Source organism: Hyla sarda, chromosome 6 (genome assembly GCF_029499605.1).
Source record: "Hyla sarda isolate aHylSar1 chromosome 6, aHylSar1.hap1, whole genome shotgun sequence".
Classification (NCBI taxonomy): domain Eukaryota; kingdom Metazoa; phylum Chordata; class Amphibia; order Anura; family Hylidae; genus Hyla; species Hyla sarda.
Window position 1 is genome coordinate 85,757,167 of NC_079194.1, and position 16,065 is coordinate 85,773,231.

The window sequence follows — 16,065 nt, forward strand, 5'->3', positions numbered from 1 at the left end:
AAGATGCAGTACTATCTTTACATTATTAGTTTACCAGGAGAGATGAAGATGCAGTACTGTCTGTGCATTATTAGTTTACCAGGAGAGAGGAAGATGCAGTACTATCTGTGCATTATTAGTTTACAGGAGATATGAAGATGCAGTACTATCTGTGCATTATTAGTTTACCAGGAGAGATGAATATGCAGTACTATCTGTGCCTGCATCATTAACAGGCAGGCAACACTATCTGTAGGCAAAAATTCTCCACTGCCCCCTTTAGGATAGTGTTACCAATTACCTTGGTGGTCATGGTGGTAGGATATACATCCACAGTCACAGACGTCACAGAGATCATTTCAATTTATGCAAAATATGGTCTTTTTATTTTATTTTATTGAAACATCAACCAGCATTGATTCTGTTTATTCCTGCTACGTGTAGTGTAAAACAAACATTTTGGTCCAGCCAGACCTTGTTCACAGTACATTCTAAACTGAAGAGTATAGAGCAGCATTTCCCAAGCAGGGTGCCCCCAGCTGTTGCAAAACTACAATTCCCAGCATGCCCGGACAGCCGTTGGCTGTCCGGGCATGCTGGGAGTTGTAGTTTTGCAACAGCTGGAGGCACCCTGCTTGGGAAACACTGGTTTAGAGAAATGGTCTCCAAACTGTGGACCTCCTATTGCAACACCACATCTCCCAGCATGTCCAGACATACTGGGAATGGTAGTTTGCAACATCAGGAGGTCCACAGTTTGGAGACCACTGGTATAGAGGTTCTAGCAATACATATTGATGGTGCCTGGAATAAGTAAGCACAATGGTGATTGATATTTGAATAAAAATACTGTATTCTTCTGCATATATATTCTAGACCCCAAACATTGTCCTTCATGTATTTGGGTATTTGTAAGGGGTAAAATATGGCAGGTTATCTCGTATCCTTCATACATGTTGCTTTTTGTCAGTCACTAGTCTGAATTGTCTAAGTTTTGTGAGGAATTTCCATTGTATCAGGTCTTATATGCATTATATGTGAATGTTTTTGCTTTTACATGTACAGTATATTAGATCCAACCATTATGTTTATCAGATGTGGTTACTCAATGTTAGTCCTGTTCCACTTTTGTGCAATATCTGCAAATTAAAGAGCTTTGCATGTCAACTTGTGCTATACGCAAAATTCGCTGTTATCCTTTCCTGTAGAACATTTACGGGGTCTGTGTGGAAATGTCACATGTTGACTGGTTGTTTTGACTCCTAATAGTGAGTTTTCCAAGGAAAGAGAAAAGGCAAAAGCCAGAGGTGATTTTCAAAAATTACGGGAAAAGCAGCAACTAGAGGAAGATCTGAAAGGTTACCTCGACTGGATCACCCAAGCTGAAGATATTGACCCCGAGAATGATGAGGAAGGCGATGAGGAGGGAAAGCGCAATAGTACGTATATAACATTTCTACATAATCTTAAAAAAAAAAAAAATAATATTTTCTGATCTAGATTGGTCAATGTGTTTTCCCAACCACCAAATAGCAGAAAAGGCTGTTTAAAGGGGTACTCTGGTAGAAAACTTTTTTTTTTTTTTTTTTAATCAACTGGGGACAGAAAGTTAAACAGATTTTTCTATTACTTCTATTAAAAAATCGTAATCCTTCCAGTACTTATTAGCTGCTGAATACTACAGAGGAAATTCTTTTCTTTTTGGAACACAGGGCTCTCTGCTGACATCTCTGTCCATTTTAAGAACTGTCCAGAGTAGGAGAAAATTCTCTTAGCAAACATATGCTGCTCTGGACAGTGGAGCAGCATATGTTTGTTATGGGGATTTTCTTCTACTCTGGACAGTTCTTAAAATGCACAGCGATGTCAGCAGAGAGCACTGTGCTTGTGATGTTAGCAGAGATCACTGTGTTCCAAAAAGAAAAGTATTTCCTCTGTAGTATTCAGCAACTAATGGAAGGATTAAGATTTTTTTAATAGAAGTAATTGACAAATCTGTTTAAACTTTCTGGCACCAGTTGATTAAAAAAAATAATAAAATTAAAAAAAAGGTTTCCACCGGAGTACCCCTTTAATGATTCAACTAGTGCTGGGAGTTCTTGTATGGAGAGAGAAAGGTGGCTGCTTAGTCAGTGTTTTTCAGTTGTAAACCCTAAGGCTATGTTCACATGGCATAATTTTAGCTGAATGTCGAGCCAAAAAAAAAATTCTAGCTGGACATTCTATCTGTGGCAAGTGCCGACTCATCAGTTGGTGTTATGACTGCTCTGAAATGCGCTGTCTCCATGGACAGCAATGCCTTTCAGAGTGGATTCCGCAGAAAAAGTTGTCATGTCAATTCTTTTTGGGGCGGCTGGAATCGGATTTTCCTTGACAGATGTTTCGGCCACTGAAATTTCACTATATGCACGGTGCAGCAGAATCCCATTGAAAATTTCAGAGCTGAATTTCTTTTCCGTATTTCGTTCAGAAATTCCACCGTGTGAACATAGCCTAACACTGTAGAGTACAACTCGACTGTGCAGCTTTTAACTTGCTTTAAAGGTGTACAAAATAGATAAAACACCCTCATGCATAAGATGTAGAGTTTAATAAAGTGACACCCCCCATTTTCTGAAATACATGTATTTAAAAGTAAAGGTGATTCATAGGCTTTGCGCAGTTTCCTTTTGTTGTTAATATGTTTTGAAAGTGTGTCGACAAGGGCAGGCGTTGGAGCCAAGACGAGGTTCCGGGCTGTTCTTATTGATGCACTAAATCAGAGGCGGCTGTTACACTTGGTTTGTAAATATTTATGACGCTGTTTGTTAGAGATGTCGCAATGAAAAAGTGCAGTGAAAAGGTTGAGTTGGTACACTAGAAAAAATTCTGACAAGTGAGCGGTAATTTGCAGTAAGCACAATATGCCTGTGGGATAGCCGCACGAGCAATTCATTGTAAAGTCGTCATTGAGGCTGATCTAATGCATAACACAGCAGGAGACAGACATTCATCGAGACAGTCCCTGAGTTATGCCAAAGCCACGCTGTGAACTCAAACACCTCGGCAGAGATGACAACTTTCCTTATGTAACAGCCGCCGCCAGATAGTTGAGACAATGTGGGATCACGGCTTGGATGTGACATCAGGACAGTGACCACAATTTGTAGTTCAGGCAATGATCTGGTCACTCGGCCAATAGGGACTTTACTGGCGTCAAGAATGAACATGTGTAAAACTATGTCTATTGACTTACTATCAGGAACTTTTTATAGTGTTATATGTATTTGCTTTTATGACTGCTACTATTTATATTGTTATTTTAATTACTGATTATGAACAATTCAGTTTAGTTAAAAGATTGATATAACAGCCACAAGGGCTGCCTTTCCTATTGCTGCCCTAGACCCTACATTGGTGAATACAATATAAATTAAAGAGGCGCTGCAGATGATGGCTTTTGGTTGGTTTCTGTTAGCACAACTTCAACATTGTTGCTGAGGTAGGAAACACTATAAAAATTGCCACCAGCAGCATACACTTGCATGGGACTGCTGGCAAATCTGTAGTTGGTGGCTGCTTTAAAAATAAATATATCCTGCTGCCGTAAAAATGTTGACGTCACTCTTTAAAGAAGCACTCCGAAAAAAAAATTTCAGACGTAATGCTTACCCACCAGCAATATTCTAGCATCTTAGGTCTGCTGCAGCCATGCATATTGAACCCTTTTCTTGTTGCAGTTGAATAATGCAGAAAATCATATGCTTACCTGTTTAGAAAGGAGGTCAGTTTTTCCTGTGTGGCTGACATCCTGTGAACTACAGAAATATCAAATTCTTACTGGCAGTTCTCAGACATCTCCCCTCCCCACCAACCTCTGCCCTCCTTGTTTTTCTGGAGTAAAGTGATATACAGTAATAGACGAGTCTTTATAATGATTGGTGGCAAAGCAATACAGCTCCTCTGACTCACATTCATTCTCTGTCTGCTGTTTGCCATATGCAGACTCCAGTATTCCTATGAGATGCAGCTTCACACTGCTTGTAAGAGTTGATTGGAAGAAACCTTTTACAAGGACACAGGCTGAAGCTGCATCACATATGTCTCGGATCTCACTTACTAAACTTAGATAAGGTACAGACCAGAGCTACTGCAAAGTGATGAGACTCCACCCCCCCACCACCTTTCTCTGAAGAGCCAGAGACAGCATGGGAAATGTATGCTGCAGCAGGAGACAGGAAAAATAAGCTGCAGCTAGAGAGCCTTATTGAAGTGGAAGAAGATATTAAAATGGCAAACAGCCTGTAAACGACAACCATCTAAAATACACAAAACCCTACAAATTATTCTCTAATGGTGCTGTATGCAAGCAATGATTGACTAACCTGTGGTCATGTGATCTTGCTGCTAGTAGCAAACTATTCTGGGCTACCCTGACATCAACTCAATGTTCCTACTTCTTCATGCTTGACATTCATGCTACAAAACGCCATGCTTTCCTCATCCCTTTTTCTACAACAGTGCAGTTTTTGTGCGAGCCTGGCAAAGTTCTAATGTTTGCTGAACCTTATTTTAGCCAAAGTTCTGAGCAAGACTGGGTTCTACGGGTTTGGCTTGTTTATCTCTTATGTTGACTATTTATATAGTAGTATATGTTGAGGGACCATGTTGACAATACATGTAGCAGACACCATGGGAGTTCCATGCTGACTATAGATCTATTAGACACTATGGGAGAGCCATGCTGACTATAGATGTAGTAGACACCATGGGGGAGCCATGCTGACTATAGATGTAGTAGACACCATAGGGGAGCCATGCTGACTATAGATGTAGTAGACACCATGGGGGAGCCATGCTGACTAAAGATGTAGTAGACACTATGGGAGAGCCATGCTGACTATAGATGCAATAGATACCATAGGGGAGCAATGCTGACTATAGATGTAGTAGACATGATAGGGGAGCCATGCTGACTATATATGTAGTAGAAACTATGGGAGAGCCATGCTGACTATAGATGTAGTAGACACCATGGGGGAGCCATGCTGACTATAGATGTAATAGATACTATGGGAGAGCCATGCTGACTATAGATGTAATAGACACGATAGGGGAGCCATGCTGACTATAGGTGTAGTAGACACTATGGGGAGCCATGCTGACTATAGATGTAGTAGACACTATGGGAGAGCCATGCTGACTATAGATGTAATAGACACCATAGGGGAGCCATGCTGACTATAGATGTAGTAGACACTATAGGGGAGCCATGCTGACTATAGGTGTAGTAGACACCATGGGAGAGCCATGCTGACTATAGATGTAGTAGACACTATAGGAGACCCATGCTGACTATATATGTAGTAGAAACTATGGGGGAGCCATGTTGACTATATATGTAGTAGACACCATGGGAAAGCCATGCTGACTACAGTGGCGATCAAAAGTTTGGGCACCTCAGGTAAAAATTTGTATTAATGTGCATAAAGAAGCCAAGGAAAGATGGAAAAATCTCCAAAAGGCATCAAATTACAGATTAGACATTCTTATAATATGTCAACAAAAGTTAGATTTTATTTCCATCATTTACACTTTCAAAATAACAGAAAACAAAAAAATGGCGTCTGCAAAAGTTTGGGCACCCTGCAGAATCTATAGCATGCACTGCCCCCTTTGCAAAGCTGAGACCTGCCGGTGTCATGGATTGTTCTCAATCATCATCTGGGAAGACCAGGGGATGTCAATCTCAAAGGTTTTAAATGCCCAGACTCATCTGACCTTGCCCCAACAATCAGCACCATGGGTTCTTCTAAGCAGTTGTCTAGAAATCTGAAACTGAAAATAGTTGACGCTCACAAAGCTGGAGAAGGCTATAAGAAGATAGCAAAAGGTTTTCAGATGTCAATATCCTCTGTTCGTAATGTAATTAAGAAGTGGCAGTCATCAGGAACAATGGAAGTTAAAGCAAGATCTGGAAGACCAAGAAAAATATCAGACAGAACAGCTCGCAGGATTGTGAGAAAAACTATTCAAAACCCATGTTTGACTGCACAATCCCTCCAGAAAGATCTGGCAGACACTGGAGTTGTGGTACATTATTCCACTATAAAGAGATACTTGTACAAATATGGTCTTCATGGAAGAGTCATCAGAAGAAAACCTCTTCTATGTCCTCACCACAAAAATCAGCGTTTGAACTTTGCAAATGAACATATAGACAAGCCTGATGCATTTTAGAAACAAGTTCAGTGGACCGATGAGGTTAAAATTGAACTTTTTGGCCGGAATGATCAAAGATACGTTTGGAGCAGAAGGGGAACAGAATTTAATGAAAAGAACCTCTGTCCATCTGTTAAGCATGGGGGTGGATCAATCATGCTTTGGGGTTGTATTGCAGCCAGTGGCACAGGGAACATCTCACGAGTAGAAGGAAAAATTGATTCAATAAAATTTCAGCAAATTTGGATGCTAACTTGATGCCATCTGTGAAAAAGCTGAAGTTAAAGAGAGGATGGCTTCTACAAATGGATAATGATCCTAAACGCACCTAGAAATCCACGGAGGATTACATCAAGAGGCGTAAAATGAAGGTTTTGCCATGGCCTTCACAATCTCCTGACCTCAACATAATTGAAAATCTATGGATAGACCTTAAAATAGCAGTGCGTGACAGACAGCCCAAAAATCTCAAAGAACTGGAAGACTTTTGTAAGGAAGAATGGGCAAAGATACCTCAAACAAGAATTGAAAATTCTTGACTGGCTACAAAAAGCGTTTACAAGCTGTGATACTTGCCAAAGGGGGCAGTACAAGATATTAACTCTACAGGGTGCCCAAACTTTTGCAGATGCCATTTTTTTGTTTTCTGTTATATTGAAAGTGTAAACGATAGAAATAAAATCTAACTTTTGTTGACATATTATAAGAATGTCTAATCTGTAATTTGATGCCTTTTGGAGATTTTTCCATCTTTCCTTGGCTTCTTTATGCACATTAATACAAATTATTACCTGGGGTGCCCAGACTTTTGATCCCCACTTTAATAAAAAGAACAAATGGAAAAACCAGCGCTCGGAGGCAGTATATAACATAATAACAATCAAACCAAAATATAGTAGATTGTCACTGAGATGGACTTACTTCACTAGGGGAGATGTGTAGGTACAGTAACCTTTCACATCATCCCCTTCCAGGAGAGTATGACAAAAAGGCCCGGAGGTCCGTGGATAGATAGGGTAGGTTTTATTGCGACGCGTTTCGGAGGGCTTACAGGATCGCCTCCTTCCTTCTGTTTTATCTATTATATCCCCACTTTAATGTAGTAGATACTATGGGGGAGCCATGCTGAATATAGATGTAATTGACACTATGGAGGGCCATTCTGTATATAGATGTAGTAATCACTATGAAGGGGACATGCTGACTATAGATGTAGTACACACGTAAGGCTGCCATGCTGACTACATATGGAGAGACATGCTGACTATAGATGTAAAACTTTGAGGACAGGTAGAGCAGCATAACTTTACCTGGAGTTGCCTAACATTTTATATCCTTCACACGTTTCCTTCTGTCCTATTGGCTTATTTGAGTACAAGGAACCAGCCTATCACATTATTTTACTATATATTGCAGTACATGGCTCTTCATATTGTACATCAACAGCTGCATATAATGTAGATGCGATCTCATGTTTCCTCGCTGAATATGTTTGCAGCCATTTGTTATCTGTTTAATAATGGTGGGATAGTTGGAAATAATGAGTGGAGTATTACAGATTGTTGATATGCGGCTCTTAGAAAGTTCTTTAATGAGCTTATGCTACTGCGGTTTATCACTGCACATATCTCATCTAATTGACACTGTGTCCTCTGGGATTGTTTGACCTTATATTCTTCCCCACAGTTAAAAAACAACTTGTCTTGCACATTCAGGAGCTTAACCTCATCTTCTATAAGACATGCATTTAATGTACATTTCACATGCATTGTGTAAACAGGCATGTATTGTAAGGAGGAGTGATGTGCCGTGTATATGGATTCTTCCCTGGATACAGAATGATTCCTTTAAGAGGACCTGTTAGCCCTCTTGACGTGTCTATTTTAGTAAATACTTGTATCCCACAGGAAATAACAATTCTAGAGCATTTTTTCTTATTCCTCTTGGATATATAATAATAATTTCTAGACCTGCACAATATATTACAATCGAATCATGATCATTGTGGATTGGGATATGTCGATTTGGCTTTTGTGGAATTTTTTTTTCCGATTTGTACCTGTTCTGTCTGCTTCCGGCGGCGGCAGTGGTTCCGGTGGCAGAGGCTCCGGTGGCGGCAGAGGTTTGGATGGAGGCTTGAGCCCGCTTGCTTCCCATCTCCCGGCACAGCATCATGGGACGCTCCAGTGTCCCAGGAGATTGTTGGTGGCTTCCAGAAGTGCCTAGTGCTGGGAGGAAGTCACTTCCTCCCAGCACTCTATAGTACAGCCGCATGGTAGGGAGTAACAGCGTGTGCAAGCCAGGTACATGAAATAGGGAGGAGGAATTAAAGGGGTAATCTGCCCCTAGACATCTTATTCCTTATCCAAAGGATAGGGGAATAATATGTTTGATCGCGGGGGTCCCGCCGCGGGAGTCTCTCCTGCAGAACCCCCTGTCATCTGGTGCACGGCGCGAACTTCGCTCCGTGCCTGATGACTAGCAATGCAGGGGACGGTGACTTGGACGTCACAGCCCTGCCCCCTCATGACGTCACACCCCGCCACCTCAATGCAAGTCTATGGGAGGGGGCGTGACAGTCACCACGCCCCCTCCAAAAAGACTTGCATTGAGGGGGCGGGACCCTCTGGCACCTGCAAGTTCGCTCTGTGCACCAGATGACAGGGGGTGCTGCAGGAGGGGATCGAGGGGGTTCCCAGAGGCGGGATCCCCGCGATCAGACATCTTATAAGATGTCTAGGGGCGGAGTACCCCTTAAAGTTTATTCCTCCCCATTTTATAACAGTTAATATGACATAGAGGGCATTGGGCTATAGGAGGGAAATTAGCTATATGAAGGGAAAGTCTACAGTTATGGCAGTAAATATTGGCACCCCTGAATTTCTTCTAGACAATGAAGTATTTCTCACAGAAGTATTTCTCGCAGTAACACGTGTTTTGCTATACACATGTTTATTCCCTTTGTGTGTATTGGAACTAAACCAAAAAAGGGAGGAAATAAAGCAAATTGGACATAATGTCACACCAAACTTCAAAAATGGACTGGACAAAATTATTGGCACTTTTTCAAAATTGTGGAAGAATAAGATTGTTTTAAGCATGTGATGCTCCTTTAAGCTCACCTGGGGCAAGTAACAGGTGTGGGCAATATAAAAATCCCACCTGAAAGCAGTTAAAAAGGAGAGAAGTTCACTTAGTCTTTGCATTATGTGTCTGTGTGTGCCACACTAAGCATGGACAACAGAAAGAGGAGAAGAGAACTGTCTGAGGACTTGAGAACCAAAATTGTGGTAGAATATCAACAATCTCAAGGTTACAAGTCCATCTCCAGAGATCTAGATTTGCCTTTGTCCACAGTGCGCAACATTATCAAGAAGTTTGCAACCCATGGCACTGTAGCTAATCTCCCTGGGCGTGGACGGAAGTGTAAAATTTATGAATGGTGTCAACGCAGTATAGTCCAGATGGTGGATAAGCAGCCCAAAACAAGTTCCAAAGATATTCAAGCTGTCCTGCAGGCTCAGGGAGCATCAGTGTCAGTGCGAACTATCCATCGACATTTAAATGAAATAAAACGCTATTGCAGGAGACCCAGGAGACCACACTGTTGACACAGAGACATAAAAAAGCAAGACTACATTTTGTCAAAATGAACTTGAGTAAGCCAAAATCCTTTTGTCTTGTGGACAGATGAGACCAAGATAGAGCTTTTTGGTAAAGCACATCATTCTACTGTTTACCGAAAACAGAATGAGGCCTACAAAGAAAAGACCACAGTACCTACAGTGAAATATGGTGGAGGTTCAATGATGTGTTGGGGTTGTTTCGCTGCCTCTGGCACTGGGTGCCTTGAATGTTTGCAAAATATATCCAATTTCCCATTAGGGTTTACGCCCCAATGGGACTAATTTCCCAAAATTCCGCAACCCTATAATATTAAAACTTATATCTTTGTTAATCCTTTATTAAAACTTTAACACTCGTGAGAAAATGATAATGATGTGCTTTAAAAACACAGTCAGGAAGCAGTTTGACAAGGATTATATAATCCTATTTCTCTTAATATCGTGGAAGGATAATCCCCCGAAGGGTATTTAGTATTCCTCCACTCGTGAGTAAAATTTTTTCTCAAAACTATATATTGTTATCATTTACTCTCTGGTCCCTAAACTTCTTATTAAAACGCCATATATTGGCACCCCCCCCCCCCCGACGTTTCGCCGCCCGCAACCGGCTTTATCAAGGGTCGAGGTGCTAATGGCTGGATAACCCCTTTAAATGAAATGAAACGCTATGGCAGGAGACCCAGGAGGACCCCACGGCTGACACAGAGACATAAAAAAGCAAGACTACATTTTTCCGAAATGAACTTGAGTAAGCCAAAATCCTCCTGGGAAAATGTCTTGTGGACAGATGAGGCCAAGATAGAGCTTTTTGGTAAAGCACATCATTCTACTGTTTACCAAAAATGGAATGAGGCCTACAAAGGAAAGAACACAGTACCTACAGTGAAATATGATGGAGGGTCATTTATGTTTTGGGGTTGTTTTGCTGCCTCTAGCACTGGGTGCCTTGAATGTGTGCAAGGCATCATGAAATCTGAGGATTACCAGCGGATTTTGTGTGGCACTGTACAGCGCAGTGTCAGAAAGCTGGGTTTGCGTCAGAGATCTTGGGTCTTCCAGCAGGACAATGACCCCAAACATACGTCAAAAAGCACCCAGAAATTGATGGCAATAAAGCGCTGGATAGTTCTGAAGTGGCAGCAATGAGTCCAGATCTAAATCCCATTGAACACCTGTGGAGAGAGCTTAAAATTGCTGTTGGGAAAAGGCGCCCTTCCAATAAGAGAGACCTGGAGCAGTTTGCAAAGGAAGAGTGGTCCAACATTCCGGCTGAGAGGTGTAAGAAGCTTATTGATGGTTATAGGAAGCGACTGATTTCTGTTATTTTTTCCAAAGGGTGTGCAATCAAATATTAAGTTAAGGGTGCCAAAAATTTTGTCCAGCTCATTTTTGGAGTTTGGTGTGACATTATGTCCAATTTGCTTTTTTTCCTCCCTTTTTTTGGTTTAGTTCCAATACACAGAAAGGGAATAAACATGTGTATAGCAAAACATGTGTTACTGCAATCCTTTTCTGTGAAAAATACTTCATTTTCTAGAAAAATTTTAGGGGTGCCAACATTTACGGCCATGACTGTATATGAGGGTATTGGGCTATATGAGGGGAAAGTCTATATAGGGGGATTGGGCTATATGAGGGGAATTGCTGTATGAATTTGCATATAGCTGTTCTCCCCTTATACAGCTCAATCCTCTCATATAGCCTTCTATAGTCATCCCCCCTCATAAAACTGTTCCCTCTCATTTCATATAGCCCAATCCCCTCATATAGCCCATTACCCTCATATAGCCCAAGCCCCTTATATAGCATGATTCCCTTCATATAGCCCAATACCCTTATACAGCTGTCCAATAGCCCAATTACCCCCAGCAGTGTAGCTCTGGCTTTACCTTTCCGGGAGGAATAACATAGGAACTTCACAATGCAAAGTCCTAAGTGAAGCTTCTCCAGGTTGTTTTTGGCAAGTTATTTCTTTAATCACCCCTTAAAGGGGTACTCCAGTGATAAATATCTTATCCCCTATCCAAAGAATAGGGGATAAAATGTCTGATCACGGGGGGTCCCACCACGTGAGCTTCCATGTTTGTGAGCTTCCGTGTTCTTGAAGTCACGCCACGCCCCCTCCATTCATGTCTATGGGAGGGGGCGTGACCGCTAGTACGTAGCTGTCATGTCTCCTCCCATAGACATGAATGGAGGGGGCGTGGCGGCTGTAGTCACCAGTCATCCGGCACGAAGTAGAGTTCGCTCTATGCACAGATGACCGAGGTGCTGCGCCAGAGATCACGGGGGTCCCCAGCGGCAGGACCCCCGCCACCAAACTTCTTATCCCCTATCCTTTAGATAGATGAAAATATGTTTTTCGACGGAGTACCACTTTAACAACCTTGCTGAGCTTGCTTCATACCTGTTCGGTCTTGGCTATTGCCGGATGTTACTGATCAGGGTTATGTCCGGCATTAACCCTATAGGCACTGCAATCAAAGTTGATTAAAATGCCAAAAATCATTTGCCGGTAGCTCAGTGGAGCTTATCCGGGCCACCATGGCAAAATCTGGATGGGTGGAGGGTCTGTACCTGGCTCGTTACCATCCAATTGACACTCCATCTAATCATTGATCATCTAACACTAAAAATAGGGACTAATAAATAGTGAATAAAATGTAAATTAAAATTGTAATAAATATGAATAAGCCCCTTCTCCAATAAAGATTTAAATTACCCCCCATTTCCCACTGTTTTAATAAAATAATGTAAACACAAATAAACTTATACATATGTGGTATCGCCCCACGGGGAAATGTCTGAGCTAGTAAAATATAAAGTTAAAGAGTACCTGTCACCAATTAAAACTTTTAATATAGTGTTCCTTAGCAGACACTTTCCCATTCACCTGCTTTTAAAATTATCAACATAAATATGTTTAAAATGTTCTAGAAAAAATGGCCACTAGGTGGCTCTGTTCCCTGCCACAATTAATACAGTGAGTTGTGTCTCCTCCTGGCCTGGCAGGAGTTCAAACTAAGGAAGTGTTTCTCTGCACTGAGCTTGATTGTTAGCTGCACAGAAAGTGAAAGCTTCACAGCTTCTCACAGAAAGCTGCACAGACTGAAAGTTGCTGGAGAGCCTCACTGATAGCAACACAGACTGAAACATGCGTAGAGCCTGAGGTCTTCTATTCATCACAGCACTGCAACAATGTGAGGGCGGAAGTGGTCCCCCAGCGGGCTTCAGTGATGTCATGCCTGCTGGGAAACGCCCACTTTCTCCTTCTGGGAAATTGCACTGTGTGAGCAAGAGGAAAGATAAGATACACAGCTTTTTAAAGCTAGAGTAGTAGTTAGGAGTAGTTTGAGAACAAAGTCTGTTAGTTTAGAACAGATTATTTTGTGACAGGTACTTTTTAATGAAACTGCACGGTCAATGACGAAACCATAAAAAAATACCAAAGTCCGGAATTGCGGATTCTTGGTTACTTCAAAATTCAGAAAAAAAATAATGAAAAGTGATCAAAAAGTCCCATCCACATCAAAATGGTACTGATAAAAACTACAGATCACAGCGCAAAAAATTATCCTCATATAGCCCTGTATACAGAAGAATAAAAGTGTTATAGGGGTCAGAAGAGGATAATTGTAAACATACCGATTTTCCTACAAATTTTTTTTATTTTACTTCTTTTAAAAAACATCAATAAAAAAAACATAAGATGCAAAATTGCTTAATTTTTTGCTCAAAGGAGTGATGTCCTTATAAAGTAAGGCATGTCAGGAGAGCTGACAGGTCCTCTGTCATATTCACATACATCCTGAATTTAATGCCAGGCTATTATTGTTGTACCACTCTTTCATTGTGTGCTAAATTTTGCTTCCCATTGTTGGTGCGGTAACCAGTTCATTTTTATTTGCTTTAATGTTTCCGTGTTGTAGCGGCTGATCACTGCTCCCGCTTTATGTTCCCTCTTAACACCTCTCGGTAATTGCTTTGACTCTGTTCATTAATAGCCCATTCATTTGTGTACTATAAACAGCTGCATGAAGCCTCTTGCGATTAACATCTGCAGCGCCATCAGCTGAGAGCGTCTCGACTTACATAGATGAAGTGCGCTATTTGATATTCATGAGTCACTTTGTATTTTATTTGTGCATTAACACTTCTGCCACCTGCTGTTCAAATAACATAATTGTATTTCTGGCATAAAGGGGTAACGCTGGAAGACTTACTGGGCGAGAAGAAGAAAGGGTGGTTTAAATGCTTTAAACGCAAAAATAAACACGGTAAACTTGGGTTTGCTGTGACACGTCCTGCTGTTTGCTGTGCTTTGCATGTTTTATTTTTGCATGCCGGAAGTTTGAAGCTGTTTAATATATAGCATTTTTTTAAATGTATCTTATAAATATGGATTATGTTTAATAATACTCACTAAACTAAGATGTTCACGACACCATTTTGTTTGCTGCCGTTGCTGCAGAATTTATTAAAGCCAGTGGCACTCGATCAGGATAAGCATGAGTCAGTTTCGCTAAACCGCAAGAAGAGCTTAGCTATAGCTGACATGTCTGACCCAGTTACTTGTAGTCTAAACATCTTGAATTTTCAAGTCTAAAAAAATGGCTCTGAATGTACTTGTAGTATCTGTTACATTACATTACAGCATGTGGTTGTCACACATTCTGAGAAAAACACAGCTTCCATGTGTTAGCTGATTGTATTTCTGCAAGAAGACTTAAAGGGAATGTGTCATCAAAAAATGACCTATCCTTTAAATCAGGTTTTAGGTGAAACATATGTTTGGTGATGTTTTCTCTGATATTCCATTTTACTATCTACAGTATGTATTAAAATATTACTAAACTCTTGCTGTTTTTAGTCTGTCACTAACCCTAATAATGAGCTTACACTTTTTGTTCTGTAAAGAAAAAGTTCACCGACTATAACTTTTAGCTACATTGCTGATGATGTTGTCTTTAAAGGGGTACCCTGGCCCTGAGACATCTTATCCCCTATCCAAAGGGACCCCCGCAATCTTGTATTCGCCACCCACCTGTTTGAGCTGCACGCCGCGGTGCCAGCTCACAAACAGCCGGGTGGCGACCACGGGGCCGGAGTATCGTGACATCACGACTCCGCCCCTGTGTGATGTCACCCCTCGCCCCCGCTATGCAAGTCTATGGGAGGGGGCGTGATATCGGATAAGATGTCTCAGGGCCATAGTACCCCTTTAAGCCTTGGCAGCCGGTAATTGGGGCAGTAAGGGATCTGGCCACTGTACCTTTTAAGTCGGGCAATACAGAACAGCATCAAGCACTTATTTATGTTCAGAGTCCTACTAATAAGTTATAAAGCAACAAATTTCAGGGGCATATAGCACAATCTCTACCTGGTGTGCAAGCAGTATAGCATTTTGTGGAAAAGTATTACTACCCTGATAGATGTGTTTGGATCTATACTAGCTCCGACATGTTTGCCTCTGATCTGAATAATTATGCCACTGTGACAAATAAATAAATACATTTAAATGACAGCATGTTGTCATTAAATAAAACATTTGCTACACTTGTTTTATCCATTCTGTGTCCAATGCTGCCCCTCCGGCCCCCCATGCCACCTTTACTTACTTTCCTGAGACTGGCCGTAGCAGTCGATGGCACCAGATCCAGAAGCCAGTAATTATCTGTTGGGTATATGGACACACATTTCTCTCTGCAGGGAAGTACAAAACAAAAGTTTGAGCGGAATACCAGAGAGGCAGCACTGGACGTGTCAGAGATGAAACAGGCATGAATAGCACATTTAAGTAATTAATTGTACCACTGTGCCCTCTAAAATAATTTCATTATGCTGCTTTACTATTCCTACCCCTAGTGATCAGTACCCTAAAAAAACGATACAACTGCCCCTAATGATCTGTGCCATTGTTCCCCGAATAAATTGTGTCACTGCCCCAAATAATCTATACCACTGTCCTGCATCTGTGCCACCATGCTTCAATGAACTGTGCCACTGTGCGCCTAATGAACTGTGGCACTGTGCCTCCCCCCCCCCCCAACCCTAAATCATTGTTTCCCAATCTGTGGTTCTCCATATATTGCAAAACAGTATTTGGGGAGTAGCCCAGTTGCAATCTCTAAAAGGCCCAGTAGCAATTACGATCATAAAGACCCCCCATTGCTAGGCCGTTGTTCAGGTCAAAAACCTGCCAGAAAAAAAATAAGTGGAAACTTAGCCTTATGGTTCTGTTTCCAGCCTGTATCTTTTC

General features: G+C 41.4%; 1 protein-coding gene across 17 annotated transcripts in view; it reads left to right on the forward strand.

Moving 5' to 3' along the window:
* The window catches only part of CACNA1D (calcium voltage-gated channel subunit alpha1 D), a 453,220-nt gene that overhangs the window by 292,553 nt on the left and 144,602 nt on the right, over positions 1-16,065 (forward strand). For all 17 annotated transcript variants that reach the window (XM_056524370.1, XM_056524364.1, XM_056524368.1 and 14 more), the window contains exon 9: positions 1,249-1,418. In XM_056524370.1, coding sequence (XP_056380345.1) covers positions 1,249-1,418 — 170 coding nt within the window. The remainder of the gene's footprint in view (positions 1-1,248; positions 1,419-16,065) is intronic.